The sequence below is a fragment of the Ursus americanus genome, chromosome 23, assembly GCF_024610735.1.
Source record: "Ursus americanus isolate L20-20 chromosome 23, mUrsAme1.1.p, whole genome shotgun sequence".
Lineage (NCBI taxonomy): Eukaryota > Metazoa > Chordata > Mammalia > Carnivora > Ursidae > Ursus > Ursus americanus.
This window is the reverse complement of record NC_142149.1, coordinates 7,611,898-7,629,843: the sequence shown is the minus strand read 5'-3', so window position 1 is coordinate 7,629,843 and position 17,946 is coordinate 7,611,898. Positions and strand designations below refer to the sequence as shown.

Genomic DNA, 17,946 nt, shown 5'->3' with positions numbered 1-17,946 from the left:
CAAGCCAGGAATTCAAAAATCTCAGTGAGATCCCATCCCTCAATTAGCTATGCAACTCAGGTGGGCAAATAAGCTTCTCTGGGTTTTTGCATGGAATATGCACGAATAGAAATATTCCTAGTGACTTTGCAAGGCTGATGTGTATACCAAATTAGTTAATTTTGTGTACAGGCTTTGACAATTATACTGAGTAAATCCTTTTGCCTCTTGGGGTTCCAGGTTACCCATATGTAAAATGAGGATATTCCCTACGTTGCAGGGCTATTGTGAGGTATATATGAATGGTTTGATATACAAATTTAAATCTTTGCTGTTTGGGATTTGCCTTAAAATAAAAGAGGCGGTGGGTGGGAGAGGAAGAGAGTAGGGATACAGAGAGAACTGACCATGGGTTAGTGTTAAAGCTGGCGGTGGGCACATTACATCACCCTCTCCATGTCAGTTTGAGTATGAACTCTTACATAATTTTTTCTTTTTAATGAAGGGTCTTGGAAGTACGTAGAAGAAACAAGCCCCACTCTCCCCTCCCCGCACCCCCAGGCGCTGTTTCTCAGGCACTGCGCCCCTTCCTCTAGGCCCACCACCCTCCGCCCCACGCGGGTGCCAGTGCATCCTTAGTAGTTAAACACTGGCTTGAAATAAAAACGAAGGCCCCAAAGAACTGACGGGCATCAAAGAAAAATCTAAGCAAAACGAGCGGACGCGCGCCCTAGGGAAGAGCCGGTCCGGAACGACTGCGAAGTTGCTCTCGCCGATGAACACAAACGGATCCCAACTCCACCCCGGGCACTGCATTCGGTCAAGGGCCCAGAAGACTGCACACCCGGTGCCAGGAGGCGCCAGCGAGCGAAGTGATCGAGCTGTGGCGGGCCCTCTGGCGGCTGCGGCTTCCCGAAGAGCTCATCTCGGGCGTCCCGAGCAGGCGGCGCAGTCGGACCGCGGACGCAAAGCTCGAACGAGGGGAGGAGGCACCTGCACAGGGCGGAACTTTGGATCCCCGCTACCAAGCTCGCGCAGACCGACCGCCAGCGGCAGCGGTCTACCCCACCCGCCGCGCCTGCGTTTAAAAAAGAAAAAAAAGGAAAAAAAAAAAAAAAACCAACAAAACACCGCCCATCCCATCCTGGCCCCGCCCCTCGGCCGCCCAGATGAGCCCCGAACAAGCAAGGCCGGCAGCGGGGCGGAAGCTGTTCCGCCCCCACCCAAGATGGCCGCCGGGCGGGCCTTCGGGCGGAAGTGACCCGTCGGGACGCTGACGAGTCCATCATGGCGGCCACCGCCGCTTCCCCCGCGCTGAAGCGGCTGGATCTGCGCGACCCCGCGGCGCTTTTCGAGACACATGGAGCGGAGGAAATCCGCGGGTTGGAGCGCCAGGTTCGGGCCGAGATCGAACACAAGAAAGAGGAGCTGCGGCAAATGGTGGGCGAGCGGTACCGCGACCTGATCGAGGCGGCCGACACTATCGGCCAGATGCGCCGCTGCGCCGAGGGGCTGGTGGATGCCGTGAAGGCCACCGACCAGTACTGCGCCCGTCTTCGCCTGGCGGGCTCGGCCGCCCCCCGGCCGGCCCGGGACCCGCAGGTCAGCCCCGCACGTCAGCCCCGCACCCCCCGGTCCCACCCCCCGCGGGACCCGCCCCCGGCTCTCCCGCGGCCGCCGGTCAGTCCCCGCCCCCCCGCGCGAGCCTCACCTGCCTCAGGGAAGAGCCTGCGGCTAATTTCTGGACTCCCTTCCTCCCGGGACAACGCCGGCGCTCCTTTCGCTGGCTGCTTACCCGTCGTTCTGCAGCTCTCTTCAGGAGCCTTCCCTGACTTCCGGGCCCTGATTCCCTCACCTGTCTCGTGGCTTCGCTGGCCTCTCCCAACTTTAGATGAAAACGCCAGGGGTCTCTCGCTAGACAGTTCAGCTCATTCCCGATATAACGTTTCCTGACATTCTTAGAACACATTTTTCCCTTGTGTTAACACCTTCCCTTCTTATCGTTCATTTCCTCATCCCAGCCTTTTCCCCCACCCCACTCCCAAGAAAAACCTCCACAAACCCAAAGAACTCTTCTATCTTTGGTGGAGTTGTTGAATGACAGTACCAGCCAGCAAGCCGCCTTCTTTCAATAGCGGAACATTTTCATTTTAGGGAACTAAGGTTATTCTAATCAAGTTATCCTAAGTGTGTTTTTTCCCCCCAAACGCTAATGATTAGACCTGGTACGGAAGGATTCAGCCCTAAATACATCCTAATACCAGAGCAGCATTTTGCATTCCTAAAGAATGTTGACTTAGGGATGACTAAGTGAACGGGTAGGGAGGGTCAGAGAGGTAAACGGCAATTTGTTCTTAACGACCCTGGGGAAGAACCTTATAACGACTTGCAAAAGTACAATTTAGCTCCAGTTTGAAACTTTTTAATACGACCTGTGTTTTAGAAGAATCTGGGTCAGTAGGCAGGGCTCACACAACACAACCACAGAAGACCGGAAATACTTTTTGAAATGAGAGACCTCATCCCTGTCCTCTATAAGCTGTGCATTTATCCCTGCCTCCTCCTGGGTGGCCAGCCTTTCCTATAACTAAGTCATGCTTCATGGTTTATTTAAAAGCTAACTAGTACTGTGCCTGACTTTAGAAATGTGTTATTTTTTACAGTTGTTATATCTGATTTATTCTCAGTCAGCCCCACAAAAATTTGAGGGCCCTTTGTGTGTTCAGGCCCAAAGAAACAGAAGCCCCCTAATTTCTGCTCTGAAGGAGCTTATCATCTACTCAAGGAATTATAAATTCATGGAAAGTTAATGAGAAAAATGTAAATAATTCAGAGTAACAGTAGAAAGCATTTTAGGATAATGTGTGATTGATTCGAAAATAATTATGTACATTTACCATAAGATTTCCGAAGGAAGTCACTTCAGGCTTGAGTCCTCCTCAGTAAGGAGAGCCCTTCATGACAAATGAGATTTGGAATATGGGTCTGGAGTATGAAAAGACAATTAAAAACAGGTAATCAATTTAATTAAAGCAGGAGTTCTCAACCTTGGTGCTTTTGACATTGGGGCTAGATCATTCTTTGTTGTAGAGACTGTCCTGTGCATTTGGATGTTCATAAGCATCTCTGGCCTCAACCCCTAAACACCTGTAGTACCCTTCTCCCCCCTCCTGATGTCTCCAGATCAGAACCATCAGAAGGATATGAATCTCCTGGGAACTTGGGAGCAGAGTGGTGGTATGCTAAGATACATTTGGAGGTCAGATGACTAAAATTTTTGGTAGGCAGATGAATTTAGTTTTGAACATACTGATTATGGAATGGCAGAGAAACTGAGCAGGGCAGCAGCAGAAAAGGCTCTCCAGTGGAACTTGGGAGTGGTGAGGACTAAAAAAGAGGTGGGAGTGGTATTCTGCTAAGAGGTGATGCTGGAGGGTAGGATTCCTGGAGTAGGAGGGTGGACTGAGATGGGGAGAAGCGTGAGGACTGCACCAGATGAAGAGCTGATGGACAAGTAACAGAGAAGTCCGTCATGCACTCAGAGAAGCAGGAGCAAGTGTAGGGAGGCTGAACGTCAGAACAGAGGAGAAAGCTCACTTGAGTGGTGGTCTGTAGGGCTCCATGCTGTGGAGACATCTCGAGGGTCACGGATAACCAGACTGAGATGACCAGACTAAGTTTGCATCTCCATGAGACTGAGCACAAATGCACCCAACTGGGAGGACAATCCAGTGGGATTGTACAGCACTCCTGACTCCAGTCATTCTACGATACCTAACTTTGAAACCTTGCCAAGGGGGGCATGGACTCGGGCGTAATAAAAGCTTTGTACCCTACAGCATACCCACGTTTCTCCCCAAGACTGTCAGACACTGACCTTACACGGGTTGGTTCTTCTGCCTTCATTCTGGGCCTTTCCCTGCAGCCACAGCCGCCGTCCCAGGAGAAGTTCTATAGCATGGCTGCCCAGATCAAACTACTCTTAGAAATTCCGGAGAGGATCTGGAGCTCGATGGAGGCCTCCCAGTATCTCCACGCCACACAGCTCTACCTGCTCTGCTGCCACCTTCACAACCTGCTCCAGCTGGATTCTTCTAGTTCCCGATACAGCCCGGTCCTCTCACGGTTCCCCATCCTCATCCGGCAGGTCGCTGCAGCCAGCCACTTCCGGTACGTGCACCCAGCATAAAGATCTGCTCTAGGGATGGCCACACTTCACCACTGCCGGTTTGTGGAATGTGTCTTCTGTCCTGATGTAAAAAATTCCCTGTTGCTCTTTGTCATCACCTTCCAGGTCAACTATTCTGCATGAAAGTAAGATGCTGCTCAAGTGCCAAGCCGTGTCTGACCAAGCCGTAGCTGAGGCCCTGTGCTCCGTAATGCTCTTAGAAGAGAGTTCTCCTCGCCAAGCCCTAACAGACTTCCTGTTGGCCAGAAAGGCAGCTATTCAGAAACTTCTCAACCAGCCGCACCATGGTGGGTTTGCCTTCTTTCCAAAATATGGTCCTTAAACGAGGGAATGGAGAAGGGGGAGCTGAGGCAGACCAAAGCACCTAGAGTGTTCTCTAACTTTACTAAAGGAAACTGTTTACAGGAGGATGGTTTCTTCTCGTAGGTACCGGCATCAAGGCCCAGATATGCTCATTAGTGGAGCTGCTGGCCACCACTTTGAACCAAGCTCATGCTCTTTTCTACACTTTGCCAGAAGGTCAGCTGCCAGATCCATCCCTGCCATGTGGCTTGCTCTTCTCAACTCTGGAGACCATCACAGGCCAGCATCCTACCGGTGAGCTCTTAGCCAACCTTTCTTATTTCCACGTTCTTCAACTGTTATTTACTGAGCACCTACCATCTGCCTGCCACTGCAATGGGCCCTGGGGATACGGCGGTGCACTGGACCAATACGGACCCCACTTCCGTGGAGGTCATGGTCTAATAGTAGAGGCAAATCCTGAACTCACAAATACATACGTATCTACTGAACAGCAATAGTGGCCACTGCTATGAAGACAAAGTACAAGCTGACTTGGGAGCATTGGAAAGAGGGACCTCACCAGAGAGGCTTTCCCTGGAGAATGGTATATAAACTGAAAGCTGAAAGTTCAGTGAGAGTTAGTCAGGTGAGGAAGGCAAGGAAAAGAGTTCCAGGCAAAGGAGATGGGATGTGCAAAGGTCCTGAGGCAAGGAAGATGTTAGTATATTTGAGAAATTAAAAGTAAGCAGGTGAGGCTAAGGGGTATTGGGTGGAGGAAGGGCAGCATGAGAGGAGACCTGGCCAGTCTAGTAGATGTGATCAGATAATGCAGGGTTGTGTGGACCAGGCTAGGGAGTTTGGCCTTTATCCAGAGAACAATGGATAGCCTTCTAGGACCTTCCAGGCTTGTCCATCCTTCTGTGTTCCTGTACATCCTGTGCTTTTATTTGATAGCATTTATCCCAATTGGAATTAAATACAATTGGCTTTTATGTGGCAGTGGATCTCCATGGGTTCTGGAGTGGATGGTGAGAGCCCTCTTGGGAGGCTGTCGTCCCGACCTAGTTGGCAGACGATGGGGGCTAACTGGGCAACTTGGACATCTGTTTAGCAGAGGATTTGGTGGATTAGTGGGGAGGGTGTGGAAAGGAGGTGTCCAGGTTTACTAGAAAAGGAGCTGGTTTGAAAGGGCTGATGATGAGTACATTCTTGAAAATACTGCTTTGGAGATGACTGAGCCCTTGGAACAGGAATGGTCAGTGGGCAGGTGACCGTGGGTCCAGACGAGAGCAGTGAGAGGTCTGCCTGGAGGCACACATCCGTGCACATGGCTGTTGTCTGAAGCCGTGGGGATAGGGGACATCATCAGGAAGAAGAGAGGATGGCAGAGGACTATGCCTCAGGGGACTCCGGAACTCAGAGGTCAGACGGAGAAGACACAGCCAAAGGTAGAAGAGAAACAGGTAGAAAGTGGGGACAGCCAGCCACCTGGTCATTTTCAGAGAGACAGATGTATTATGTAGCCTCTTCTTGGGCTTACTTTATCTTTCAGCGAGGGTGCCCCTTCCTTATGCCCTGGCTTCCTTCTAGGTGCTTCCACTTAATGCTTTATCCCTCTCATGAAAGGTGAGTACGGGCTAATGTGTCACGACTTTGGACAAGTACAAGGGACCTTAGAAGGCCCACTGTGTTGCAAGCTCCGGTGGGTGCTCACACACACAACGTGGTGAAGGGGCCTTCCAGAGTCGCCCCACAGATACCTGCATCCTTCTTGGGAGGTGACTTTAAAGAGCTACAACTCACCGATCAGGAGGAGTGATCTTCCATTCTTTCCTTAGCGCTTCCAGGTTGGTTGGAGGATGGTGAGGAAAGGGAAACTGTCACCTTTTCCTTTGTGACAACATGAGGGCCGCATAGCACTCAGTACTGCTTTCTCTCCCTGCCCCGCCCCCACTCCCTTCCTGCCTGTCCTTCTCTTCTCTACCAGTGTAGAGAGTTGGCAGGAAGCTGCCAGCTCCCTGATGAACGTACATTCTATGCTTTCTTTTCCCCTATCTCCGGGGTCAAGTCTGACCTGCCCAGGGGAAGACTAGATGATTTTTGGAAGCTGCTTCTAGGTCCATTTTTTAAAATGCTTTTCACAGGATGGCCCCGATTACTTGTCACTTGGCCTTCTCTTAGGAAAGGGCGCCGGCATTCTGCAAGAGATGAAGCTGTGCAGCTGGTTCAAACACCTGCCAGCGTCCATCGTCCAGTTCCAGCCGGCTCTCCGAACCCTGGCGCAGCCCATCAGCCAGGAGTACCTGAAAGACACGCTGCAGAAATGGATCCACATGTAAGTAGCCAAACTTTCCTGAGGCTGGCAGGCCGCCCGGGTAGCCACACGAGGGCCAATGAGGCCACTGAGGAAGCAGGGAGAAGGCTGATCTTCTGGATGCCGCTCTGCCTGCTGCCCACTGGGTCATGCCAGTCACTCGCTCAGCCACCAGTCACTGCCTTCATGGCGGGTCGGTGCCCATGGTGGGAGGACCAAGAGGGAATTCGCCTTTCAAAATATTACCCTACAGGATTTAAAATTCTGTGTAAGAATTCTGCTACTCCTAAGCTTTTATTTAATGCAGTGGTTTTTGAAGCCATTCTAGGGGGCTCTAATCTTCCTTCCAGATAGATACCTCAGGGAGGCAAGGGTAGGCCCCACCCCCCAATCTAGCCAGAAATGCTGTTTATACATATTTATAAAAACTCTCAGAGATAGAGCTATTTATATTGGGACCCAGGTAAGAGGTTTTCAAATGGAGTCCTGCTGTGTTTCTTAATAAAGGTGTGAAAAATGTGAATCTCGTGAGGCCCAAGAGAAATGATTTTGTTGCAGGTGCAATGAAGACATTAAAAATGGGGTCACCAGCCTGCTTATGTATGTGAAGAGCATGAAGGGCCTCGCAGGGATCCGCGATGCCATGTGGGAACTACTTACCAACGAGTCCACCAGTCACAGCTGGGATGTGATATGTCAGCGGCTTCTGGAGAAGCCACTCTTGTTCTGGGAGGATCTGATGCAGCAGCTGTTTCTTGACCGATTACAGGTGAGGAGGTCATTGGTCCAGCTGTTCTCTGGCCAGTCCTCACATGATCTTTTGATGTCTGGGGGACTTCTGTCATCTTCTGAGTGTACTCTTTCTCTGCTGACTGACTCAGGGATGGCTCTTCCGGAGAACGAGCCATAGACATGAGCAGAGATCCAGACTCTGGTGCAGAATGAGAGACCAGGCCTCTGTCATGTGGTCGGGAACGTGTCCATGGCCATCAGTGACGACTCTGTCCTCCGCCAACACCATGTCATCCTCTTGAGCATGCTGGAGAACACGCAGAGTGCCAGGACAGACTGCCACTTGGGGCTCTTGCTTTGAGATTTCCTGACAGGAGTCATGACTGGAACTCTTCTCTCGCTTTCTTTCAGACGCTGACAAAAGAAGGCTTTGACTCCATCTCCACCAGCTCCAAGGAACTGCTCCTTTCAGCCCTGCAGGAGCTTGAGGGCAACTCTAGCAACTCCACTTCCAATAAGCACATCCACTTTGAGCACAACATGTCTCTCTTCCTCTGGTCCGAGAGCCCCCAAGACCTGCCTCCTGACGCCGCCTGGGTCAGCGTGGCGCACCGGGGGCAGTTTGCTGGCAGTGGGCTCGCCATGAAAGCGCAGGCCGTTAGCCCTTGTGTCCAGAACTTCTGCTCCGCCCTAGATTCTAAGCTGAAGGTGAAGCTGGATGACCTCCTGGCTTACCTCCCCACTGCTGACTCATCCCTGCCCAAGGACGTCTCCCCCGTGCCAGCCAAGGGCTGTGCCTTTGACAGGTACGCAGATGCCGGGACGGTGCAGGCGATGCTGCAGACCCACTCGGTGGCGTGTATCCAGCACATCGCCGAGCGCATCCGGGCGGAGCTCCAGAGTGTCGAACAGGTGGTGCAGGGGCAGCAGGATGTCCTCAGCGGTGTCAAGTTGCACGCGGTCCTTTTCATGGCCAGACTCTGCCAGTCTCTGGGAGAACTGTGTCCCCATCTGAAGCAGTGCATCTTGGCAAAGTCAGGGAGCTCCGAGAAACCAGCAAGGGATCCCAGGGCTCTGAAAAAGCAGGGAAAGGGGAAAACGCGGGAAATAATTCCCACGCAGGCCAAGTGGCAGGAAGTTAAGGAACTCCTCCTCCAGCAGAGCGTGATGGGCTACCGTGTCTGGAGCTCAGCGGTCGTGAAGGTGAGTGACACGCACCCAGTCTTCCTATGCTCACGGGGCAGCCCCATCCTGGCTCCCTTCCATCACGTTCCAGGCTGGCCAACCTCAGGGAGGTCTTTTTTTTTCCCCCAAGAAAAATTTAATAAAACTTACTTTATTTTATATCTCTATTATGTACCTGTAAGTATCAAACTAGTGAGAATGTCAATTGTAACAGAGATGGCAAGTGTAGTTTTGGCATATCTTGACTTTCTGGTCTACTTCTATTTTTTTTTTTTATATTTGTTTATTTAAATTCAATTAATTAACATATAATGTATTAGTAGTTTCAGAGGTACAGGCCTGTGATTCATCAGTCTTATATAATACCCAGTGCTCAGTACATCACATACTCAGGGAGGTCTTTTCATAGCAAGGGAATAACAGTTCTTATTTCGTGCAGTTACTTTCACTTCTCTGTGATAGTGAGCGCAAATGTAAAACTTTTTTCCATTCAAATGTCTAGCCTGGATTTTATAGACACAAACTCTGGGTTTTTGTCCTTCCATCTGATAAGAATGAAAGACCTCCCTGGACAAGGATCTAGATTTCCTGCTCTTCCACCCAAATGTCATATTCCCTATGGTCTTCCCTGGTGTCTTAAGGGGTGGCCCCTGACGTTTGTAAGGGAGTTACAACAAAATTCCCATGGCTGACATAATTAGCCCGAGAAGAGTGATATTTCCACTCGCCACCCCGCACGTGACCAACACAGCAGAAGCTGGGCTCAAGATTACTCAAGTAGCTTAAAACACTCTCTAAAGGAGCTAAGCGGTCTATTGGATATTTGCCTTTTATTACCAGGTTTTGGCTCATGGATTCACCCAGTCGTTACTTTTAGACGACGCCGGCTCAGTTCTGGCCACAGCCACCAGCTGGGATGAACTAGAAATCCAGGAGGAAGCGGAGTCTGGCAGCAGTGTCACGTCCACAATCCGACTCCCTATACAGGTGAGCAGGTGCCCCCAGGAGAGTACCTGTGGGCCGGACTGGGCTAAATCGCCCACTCTACAGGGAGGAAAAAGACAGGAAAATCAGCCAACGTACAGTTTCCGAGGAAGAGCCAAAGTGGTATTGATAACTTTCTACTATGGGGGTACAGTAGACATAGGGCCAAGTAGGTAGCGGACTGTTCAAGACATCAGCTAATGAGGTTTCCTGTGTAGCCTGGGCTCTGTCCATTGGAGAGCTGCTCACCCCAAAGTAAAAACAGCATAACGCACAGTGCCACCTGCCAGGTCAGCCCCCAGCCACCAAACCGGTGACAGCGATGGTCACTTCTGTTAACTGGCCTCCTGGGAGGGGCTGCCTGGGGAGGTCCAGGTCCTGGTGCATGAGCCTAGTAAGGATAAATGGACCCCCTTTTACCACGTCTCATTCAATTGGCACAAGTCGCTGACTTGACATTCCTTTGTTCTCTTAGCCATCATGGTATGTCCAGTCCTTCCTGTTTAGCCTCTGCCAGGAAATTAATCGAGTTGGAGGCCACGCTTTGCCAAAAGTGACACTGCAGGAGATGCTGAAAAGCTGTATGGTCCAAGTGGTAGCTGCCTATGAGAAACTTGCAGAAGAAAAACAGGTGAAGGTAGGTGTTTGAATTTTTTCCCACTAAGAACAGAAATAAAAACCCGAGACTTTTTTTCCTTGGGCTTAGGCAGTTCCCATCAAGGATTCCAAGTGTCTACGCTCAGCGCTGGCTAATCAGTATTGGCTTCCTGCTCTGCGAGTTCATCATGCCCCTTCTCAAGGATCAAGCAGGTCTGCACTAAAGGGCAGTTCAGCAGGAAGGGAAAAAGGCCTGGTGTCGGGGCCCCAGCACTGCCATGTATGTGCTGCGGCTTTGGGCCAATCACAAAGCTCTCTCCATTTCTCCCGGGTCAGGTGTGGTCATTTGGACAACTGCTTGGAAGGATTGGCGAGGGACCGTGCCCAGGGTAGCCAGTGGCACACAGACGTGCTCGCCTGAGGGAGCGCCTGTCTCCCAACGCCCCCCCCCCCCACCCCTTCCCCGGAGTGTTCTGCCCTTGGTGGATGTTCCCATTTCATTAGTGACATGTTTAAAACAGGACCAACTCCTGCTTTAGGAAAGAATTCAGGGAAGTCTCCTCTCCTAAGCTTCTTCAAAATGCCTCTCCTTCCTGCAAGGAGCTTTTTTTCTTCGAAAAGGGCAGTGTGCAATACCCGAGGCCTTTGTTTGCAGGTTTTTAGTTTGGTTTAAGACCAAGTTTTGAACATAACCTGTTGTCATGACATCAGATGGCCCTTGTTGAGTGTACAGAGCTGCTGCTTCTGAAGCCACAAGCTGTAGCTCAACCAAAACATGGGCTATTTGCTCCTGTTACAAGTCCTCTCCCTTCATGGGTGGGGCGGGAAATTCGTTTACAGAAAGAAGGTGCCTTCCCGATGACCCAGAATCGGGCCCTGCAGCTGCTTTATGATCTGCGCTATCTCAACATTGTTCTGACAGCCAGGGGCGAGGAGGTGAAAAGTGGCCGCGGCAAACAGGACTCCAGGTACGCTCACCCCAGCGGGCTCTCCCAGTGCTGCTTCTGCCGAGGGCACACAGCCCCTAACCAGGAAGCCACCAAGAGACAGCCTCTTGTTGTACATTAACTGTTAGCTTTAGCCAGGAAGTGCTCGAGTTACCAGCTAGATCAACAATGGCCACCTGCTGGGTAAATCCCGTGCTCAAGTGGGGGAGGTGGGCTCTCATCCTCTTAGTCAGCCTACCAGCTCTTGGGTATCATTTGAGCCTCTGGCGCTTCCCCTGACAACAAGAGGAAGGAAAGGACTTCACTCAGACATCTTAGCAGGTTAAAACTTGAGGATTACTTAAGCACCATGGGCAGTGACAAGCGGTACCAAGCCAGCAAGTAAGAATAAATCCAAATACAGGGTTTCTTTAGCATGGAAATGCCATAAGGTTGGTTTATGACCTAAAAAAATGTGGAGAATAATCATAATCATCTTTTCAGAATTGAGAAAGTGGCTGACTATCTGGAAGCACTCATTGACCCGTTTGACCTGGATGTTTTCACGCCACACCTCAACAGCAACCTTACTCGCCTGGTGCAGCGAACTTCTGTAAGTCACGTGAGAAATGAGCTCAGCGCGAATGCGGAGCCACAGGCTCAAATGACAACGTAAACCCGCTCCAGCACCTAATACTCCAGGAGGCAGTGTCCGGGAGGGGGCTGGATGCAGACAGCTCAGTTCAGTTGTAAGGGCTGAAAGAGGATTAGATAAAATCTCACTGGGGAGGCAACCGCAATCTCACTCCTCTAGTTGTAGTAAGGATTATTAAGGTTTTATCAAGGCCTCAGAAAGAGGAATAAAACAAAAGAGCGATGTGACTCTGAGATTCTGACCTGTGGGCAGTGAAAAAGGTAATTCTGAAACATAAACACGCTGCAAGGAACATTCCCCAAAAGGCGAGAAACAAGAGAAGGGATTATAAACAAGAGAAGGGATTTTTTCTTTTAACCGGACAGGGACAAACCCAGCCTGTCACTGTGCCCCGTTTCCTGTCAGGTTCTGTTTGGATTGGTCACTGGAACAGAGAACCATTTCACCCCCAGGAGCTGCACATTCAACTCCCAAGAACCCCATAACATACTGCCCTTGGCGTCGAGTCAGATCAGGTAATGATTCTAAGATGCTTTTGCTGGGCCCCGAAGCTTCCTGTTCATGCCACTGAAATTCGTCTTGTCTTGGAGGTTTGGACTTCTTCCACTGAGCATGACAAGTACCCGAAAGGCCAAATCAACCAGCAGAAGCATCGAAACAAAAGCCCAGGTTAGTGCAGACAGCAGGGGGTGCACCCGTCTCCCACCAAACCACCCGATTAGCTCCCCTTTAAATAATCGATAAAGAACTGAATGACAAAATGCACTAATGCTGCTTTTAATGGCGGCGCAATATAGAAGTACAAGGTTTCACTAGCTTGAGCTGAGAGGAGTTTTAAAAGATGCCCATTTACACTATCAAGTAGCCTCATAATAGAAGTGTTATCTCAGGCTGCCAAGGCTGTAGAAAACAAGCAGGACAGGATGGAGATTACTTCTTGTTGTTTGCAGGGTGGAAGAGTTAACCGCTTAACCCAGCACTACGACTATACTTATTTGGAAAAAAAACTTGTTTTGTTCTGGTGGTGGTTTCATCTTCCATTTCTTGCAGTTGGGTGGGAAATAAAAGGGAATTTGCTTTCTCAAGTTTGACATTTTCTTGTTAATACACGTTTTGTTTCAGTCGCCTGCCATCCGTTAAGCCCGCAGGAGTCCTCCTGGGTATTTCTGAGTTGTGTTGTGTATGCGTGTGCTTGAGCCCAAACAGCTGGTCTTCTTACAGCATTTAGTTCTGTTTGCTTTCTTGCTGGACAAAATATTAGCAACGTGTCCTTTCCACCTTCCCTGCCATACAACCCAGTCGGACCAAAATTCTTCTCAAACGTCTGGGTGTACAATGTGGGAGGCGGTAGTGAAAAGCACAGGCCCCCGCACAGGCCCTCCCCTCCGCAGGCTGGGGCCTGTGCCGGCGCTCCCCCCGGACCTCTGAACCTCTCCTTCAAGTAACTGACCTGTGAGTTCTGTCCGTAGGAGAGGCTCAGACCACGGAAAGGAGGTACCTACGTTTACCCTTTTCCTAGGATAGTCCTCATCTTCAAATGTTAGTTCTGTCCCGTAAGAAGATCTCATTTTGTCCCCTATGTCCTTTGCCAGTCTTGACAAAGAGTAGAGTCCCCTGACTAGAGCTGTCCGTGCTGCTGAGATCGCTTGTGTGTGCTGTGCGGACTCCACGAGCAGTGGCGGGTGTGAGCAGGCAGGAGGGTCTGGGTAGACTCTAAGGCACTTTCCTCTACATGCATGGCAGGTTGTCCCCCCGGCACTCTCCCGAGCAGGTGACCCAACACAGCCTGGCTCCTTGTTCCGACAGCTGGTCAGTGAGGAAGAAGACGCGTCCACGCCTTCATTATTCAAGCTAGGTTGGCTCTCTAGTATGACTAAGTAACACGGGAACATAACGGTCTCTCTCTAAATAAATACTACATCATTTCTGCTAACGGTGCCTCTGCTTGTTTGTTTCTAAGCCACACCAGTCTTTCCAGTTTCAGCGGTGGAATGTGGCCCCCAGTTACTGTTAGGGGTTCCTTTAAGCCTAAAGTGAATCCTTATCCAGCAGTTTCACAGTACTTGTGACTTTAGACAACAGTTCAGCTAGCTTACACTCGGTCAGCATTCCTCAGCACCTTAATTCTTGAACCCCAAGGTGGATTCCCAGCGAGATCACAGAAGCTGCTGAAAGAACAAGTCTGTGAGTGAGATACTTCTCGACTGTTAGAACTGTGCCGTTTCCTACTAAGTCTGAGATGGAGGCTTTGGAGAAATAACGGTAGCGGAAGTGAGCTGGGTGTACAAGTCTGAAAGACATTCTCTCTGGAAATACAAATATATAACAAAGAGAGAAGACAGTTATTAGCAAGGCTGCTTCACTGACACAGTCTAACTTGGATCTGATTGTCCTCCTGTTACAGAGGAGAGTACTTTCAACAGGACATCTACATACTAAGAGGTAGTATGGCAAATAATTTCAGTGCAAGACTGAATCAAGCTTTCTATATTTTGGAAAACAACTTAGGTTTTTTCATGGAAACTAGATACTCTTTACTAGTTTATTGAATTTAAAAAATTGAAGATCCCGCATTTTTAAAAGGCCTTTTTACATAAAGTAGAATTTCTAATTGACAGATTTGGAAATCAATCTGAACTGGACAAACGATGGATTCAACACGCAGATGAGATTTCCTCATACCATTACCTCGACATGGATTTGATACCCACCCTCAAAAGAATCCTATAAAAAATTGCTTCAAAGCCCCTTTGAAATTGCAATAGTGCAGCAAAACCACAAGTAAACAACTGCCTGTTAACCTGTTATTTCAAATATAGACTGAAAAGCCAACAGGCATATTTTTGTGCAATTTTTTAAAACATCATAAGTTGAAATATCAAATCTGCACAGCGCTGTCCCTTCACAGAAGGCAAGAAATTGCCGGCACATCATGTCGGAGGCCGTCCTCGGTGCTGTAGGCTATGAAAGTGGGCCTCCTTCAGGGTCTGGTTGATGTGGAAGTAAGGGCCTTGGCACAGTGCAGACTGCTCGGGAACAGGCTGGGGGGTGTTGGGGCCGGACCCGGCCGCCATGTGGTTCAAGCCGCTCTCCGGCCCGCTCGCCCTGTCCGGGCTGTTGATGCTGCTGCTGCTGCTGCTCCCACCGCTATCGCTGCTTGAAGACTGGAAGGAAAAAGAAACAGGATCGCGATTAGGCTGTCTGGTTTCTTAAGAACTTCACTGTGGTTTCATTTACAATACCCCATAAGAGCATTCTTCCTATTCGGTTTGAGGAGGACCAGCATCAAAACATATATTGGGCTTTGCAGCTTCACAGAGTACGTTCACCTAAGATGGTTCACTCTGTCCTCGTGACTGCCACGTGAGGTGGAGCGGGATTATGATCCCCATCACATCCCCAGGAAGTGGCAGGGTCCGGGTTTAGGCCTTCCGACTGCAAAGCCCTTCAACTACATCCTAATTCCTTTACACGTCTTCTCTACCTGCTTTCATCATTCATTCCAATAATTTCCAAATAATCGAAGGAGGAAATTCTCAGCCTTGTCTCAGGCTCCAAGGGAAAGTATGAATCATGAGTACACATAAAACGGCTACTCGCCACAAGTTTTAAAAAATCTGTGACAATTTCGTGGTTATCAGCTCATGGACACAAAATGGTATTCTCTGAATGCAGAACACCTATCTTGATGGAGTACAACATACTTCTTATAAAGTTACATTAGCAATTTTGCAGTCTGATATATGTGTGTGCATGTGTGCACAAGTGTGCTTAATTTTTTTTAATGTAACAAATATGATTTGGTGTCTTAGTTGTCTTGAAGAAGCTACTAAGATCCCTAAGAACTAGGGTTCTCAAAAGGGAAGGCAATGGTAAGAATCCATTTCAGAATTACGGTATTTTACAATTTAAGTATTGCATTTCAAATTAATGACTAGCAGTACCCTTCCTCCATTCATTCACAACTCAACCCAGTACTGTACTGGAAAGAATCAATGCATGAGAAAGTTAGAATTCTAGTAATTAATGATCTGGTGTCTACTTTTCTTAACTTCACCCTTTGGTCTATCTAATTCACGCTCCCTTACACTGAATACACATTCCCTTACAATGAATGTCCAAAGACATTCATTTTGAAAAGTCTGCATACAACTATGTAAAAGCTACATGTAAGAAAAAGGTCTGGAAAAAAACTGGCTATAGTAGTTATGTTAAAACAGAGGGATTAAGTTGCTTTTTTTTTCCTACCCTTTAACATTCTTACAATGTGGTTATTATATATTTTTACTATATAAATAAACGTGTATGTAATGTTTCCAGATAGAGACTGTAAAAGTGATTTTTTAAAATACTAATTTATCCATTTACATAACAGTATGTACAGAAACATCTGAAACAGCAAAGAAAGCCATGTCCATGAAAGATATTCGTTCTTAATAAGTCTTAAAGGAAGAATCAGCATGGTCCATAGGTCATCTGGAGCTACTTAACAGGTCCCATATCCCATTGCCCAAAGATAGTAAAAGACAACCTATCTGTCTTTCTACAAAAAAACACAAACATGAAAAGCATTGTGGGCTGAATGGAGTCAGATGGCAGGGTCAGCAGCAGCAGCAAATTTACTTCAAGACTGGGGCGCCTGGATGGCTCAGTGGGTTAAACATCTGCCTTTGGCTCAGGTCAGGATCCTGGGATAGAGCCTGCTCGGCAGGGAGTCTTGCTTCTCCCTCTCCCTCTGCCTTCCCCTCCCCGCCCCCCCCCGCCCCGCTGATGCTCTCTCTCTCAAATAAATCTTTTTAAAAATTTTTACTAAAATTCTTAAGAAGTCAAATACAATTCAAAACCAAAAGTTGTTTTCCATAAAAGCTTCTCCTAACCTAGAGGGGAACAGCCCAGATGTGCAGCGCTCCCACACCTGGTACGGTCGTGAACAGTTAACGAGTCAGCTACTACACTAGATGAGAAACCCACCGCGCAGAACACTTTGTTTCCTCTTAGTCTGTTTTCTTTACTGTTTTTCGTTACAGGTACTGTCTGAAAATTAAGGCAAGAACTAGAATCAGTTTCTAGTAAGTCAAGTTTCCATCTCAAATTTTATTTATTTCACACTATAATAGCAAAGGTGACACAAATATTCTGAGAAAAGGTAAAAAGTTCTTTAAAATAAACAGGTTAGAAAAGATTTCTGTACAATATCGTGAAAAGACATACCTGTGACTTCTAGTCCACTTTAAAAACCTTGTGTAAAAACATGGTTTATACCAACTTTATAATGGACAGGTACACAAATGTTTAGTGTGGCCCTGTTTATAATAGTGAAAAAGAACCACCTACATGTCTAACAATAGGGAAACTGGTTATAACACGTGTATATAACATATACTCCATGAATTATAACTTAACAATGAAATTCTACTCAACTATTAACAATAATGGTAGAGATGTATATATATACCAAGAAAAAAGTCGTCAACATTTTTTTACAGGTTGCAGAACTATAGGTATAGTATGCCAGCTGGTTTTTTAGATGTTTTTCTTTAGTATAGACATAAATGTATACCAAAAACAGTCTGGAAGGATATATATGCCAGAATATTTAGAATTTGGACCTTCCATTTTTATAACATTTTTATTTTCTATAGCTTCTATAAAAAAGATTTCTGTGGAAATAAAATTGATCACAAGTAAGAGAACTAAAGAAGGTTGCTACAAAACAGTCTTCAGGTACTTCCAACTCCAAGACGGAGACTTACAAACTATACTGATATTGTCAGTAAGATTTGCAGAAGACTACTTTGCCTCATTTGAAAACCTCTAAAACTGCTTCCGTTATATTCACTTGCACTGAATAGGCCGATGCTACTTTTAAGCTAATAAAAGAGAGCCTATCCAGAAACCGGGAATCAGAGTAAATGCCCCTTACGTGTTACTTTAACATTTACAAAACGTTACCTACATACTGCTGCCATCAAAGGTAAAAGCAAAATATCTCTTTCAAAGATGTTTTGGTTCCTATGTTCTGCCACTTGTGACCAGTCTTCTCACTACCAGGGAGGCTTTCAGGAGCATCTCAGTCTCTAGAGATGAACCAGGAGTTTTG

At 48.0% G+C, this 17,946-nt stretch overlaps 3 protein-coding genes across 7 annotated transcripts in view; 1 reads left to right on the top strand and 2 right to left on the bottom strand.

Annotated features, from left to right (window-relative positions):
* The window catches only part of SLC39A11 (solute carrier family 39 member 11), a 401,963-nt gene extending 400,194 nt beyond the window's left edge, over positions 1 to 1,769 (bottom strand). Inside the window, exon 1 of the mRNA XM_087854168.1 lies at positions 1,691 to 1,769. The gene's annotated coding sequence lies outside the window, so the exon portion shown is untranslated. The remainder of the gene's footprint in view (positions 1 to 1,690) is intronic.
* On the top strand, positions 1,239 to 13,779 carry COG1 (component of oligomeric golgi complex 1). 3 transcript variants are annotated; one of them, XM_087854155.1, is made up of 15 exons: positions 1,239 to 1,581; positions 3,905 to 4,149; positions 4,274 to 4,455; positions 4,595 to 4,765; positions 6,635 to 6,788; positions 7,326 to 7,536; positions 7,911 to 8,702; positions 9,525 to 9,671; positions 10,144 to 10,305; positions 11,106 to 11,233; positions 11,696 to 11,804; positions 12,252 to 12,361; positions 12,437 to 12,515; positions 12,969 to 13,006; positions 13,590 to 13,779. In XM_087854155.1, the coding sequence occupies exons 1-14, from the start codon at positions 1,267 to 1,269 to the stop codon at positions 12,984 to 12,986; spliced, it is 2,823 nt and encodes a 940-aa protein (XP_087710281.1). In that variant the 5' UTR covers positions 1,239 to 1,266; the 3' UTR covers positions 12,987 to 13,006; positions 13,590 to 13,779. The 3 variants fall into 3 exon arrangements, with proteins under 3 accessions (XP_087710281.1, XP_045669821.1, XP_045669822.1); XM_045813865.2 differs by lacking the exon at positions 12,969 to 13,006; XM_045813866.2 differs by having other exon boundaries at positions 12,969 to 13,779.
* VCF1 (VCP nuclear cofactor family member 1) overlaps positions 12,596 to 17,946 on the bottom strand; it is a 17,755-nt gene continuing 12,404 nt past the window's right edge. The window contains exons 3-4 of one of the 3 annotated variants that reach the window (XM_045813868.2): positions 16,818 to 16,880; positions 12,596 to 15,010 (exon numbers count right to left, since the gene is read on the bottom strand). In XM_045813868.2, coding sequence (XP_045669824.2) covers positions 14,777 to 15,010; positions 16,818 to 16,880 — 297 coding nt within the window. In that variant the 3' untranslated portion in view covers positions 12,596 to 14,776. Of the gene's footprint in view, positions 15,011 to 16,723; positions 16,881 to 17,946 lie in introns of all 3 variants that reach the window. The other 2 variants (XM_045813870.2, XM_045813869.2) reach the window with 2 other exon arrangements.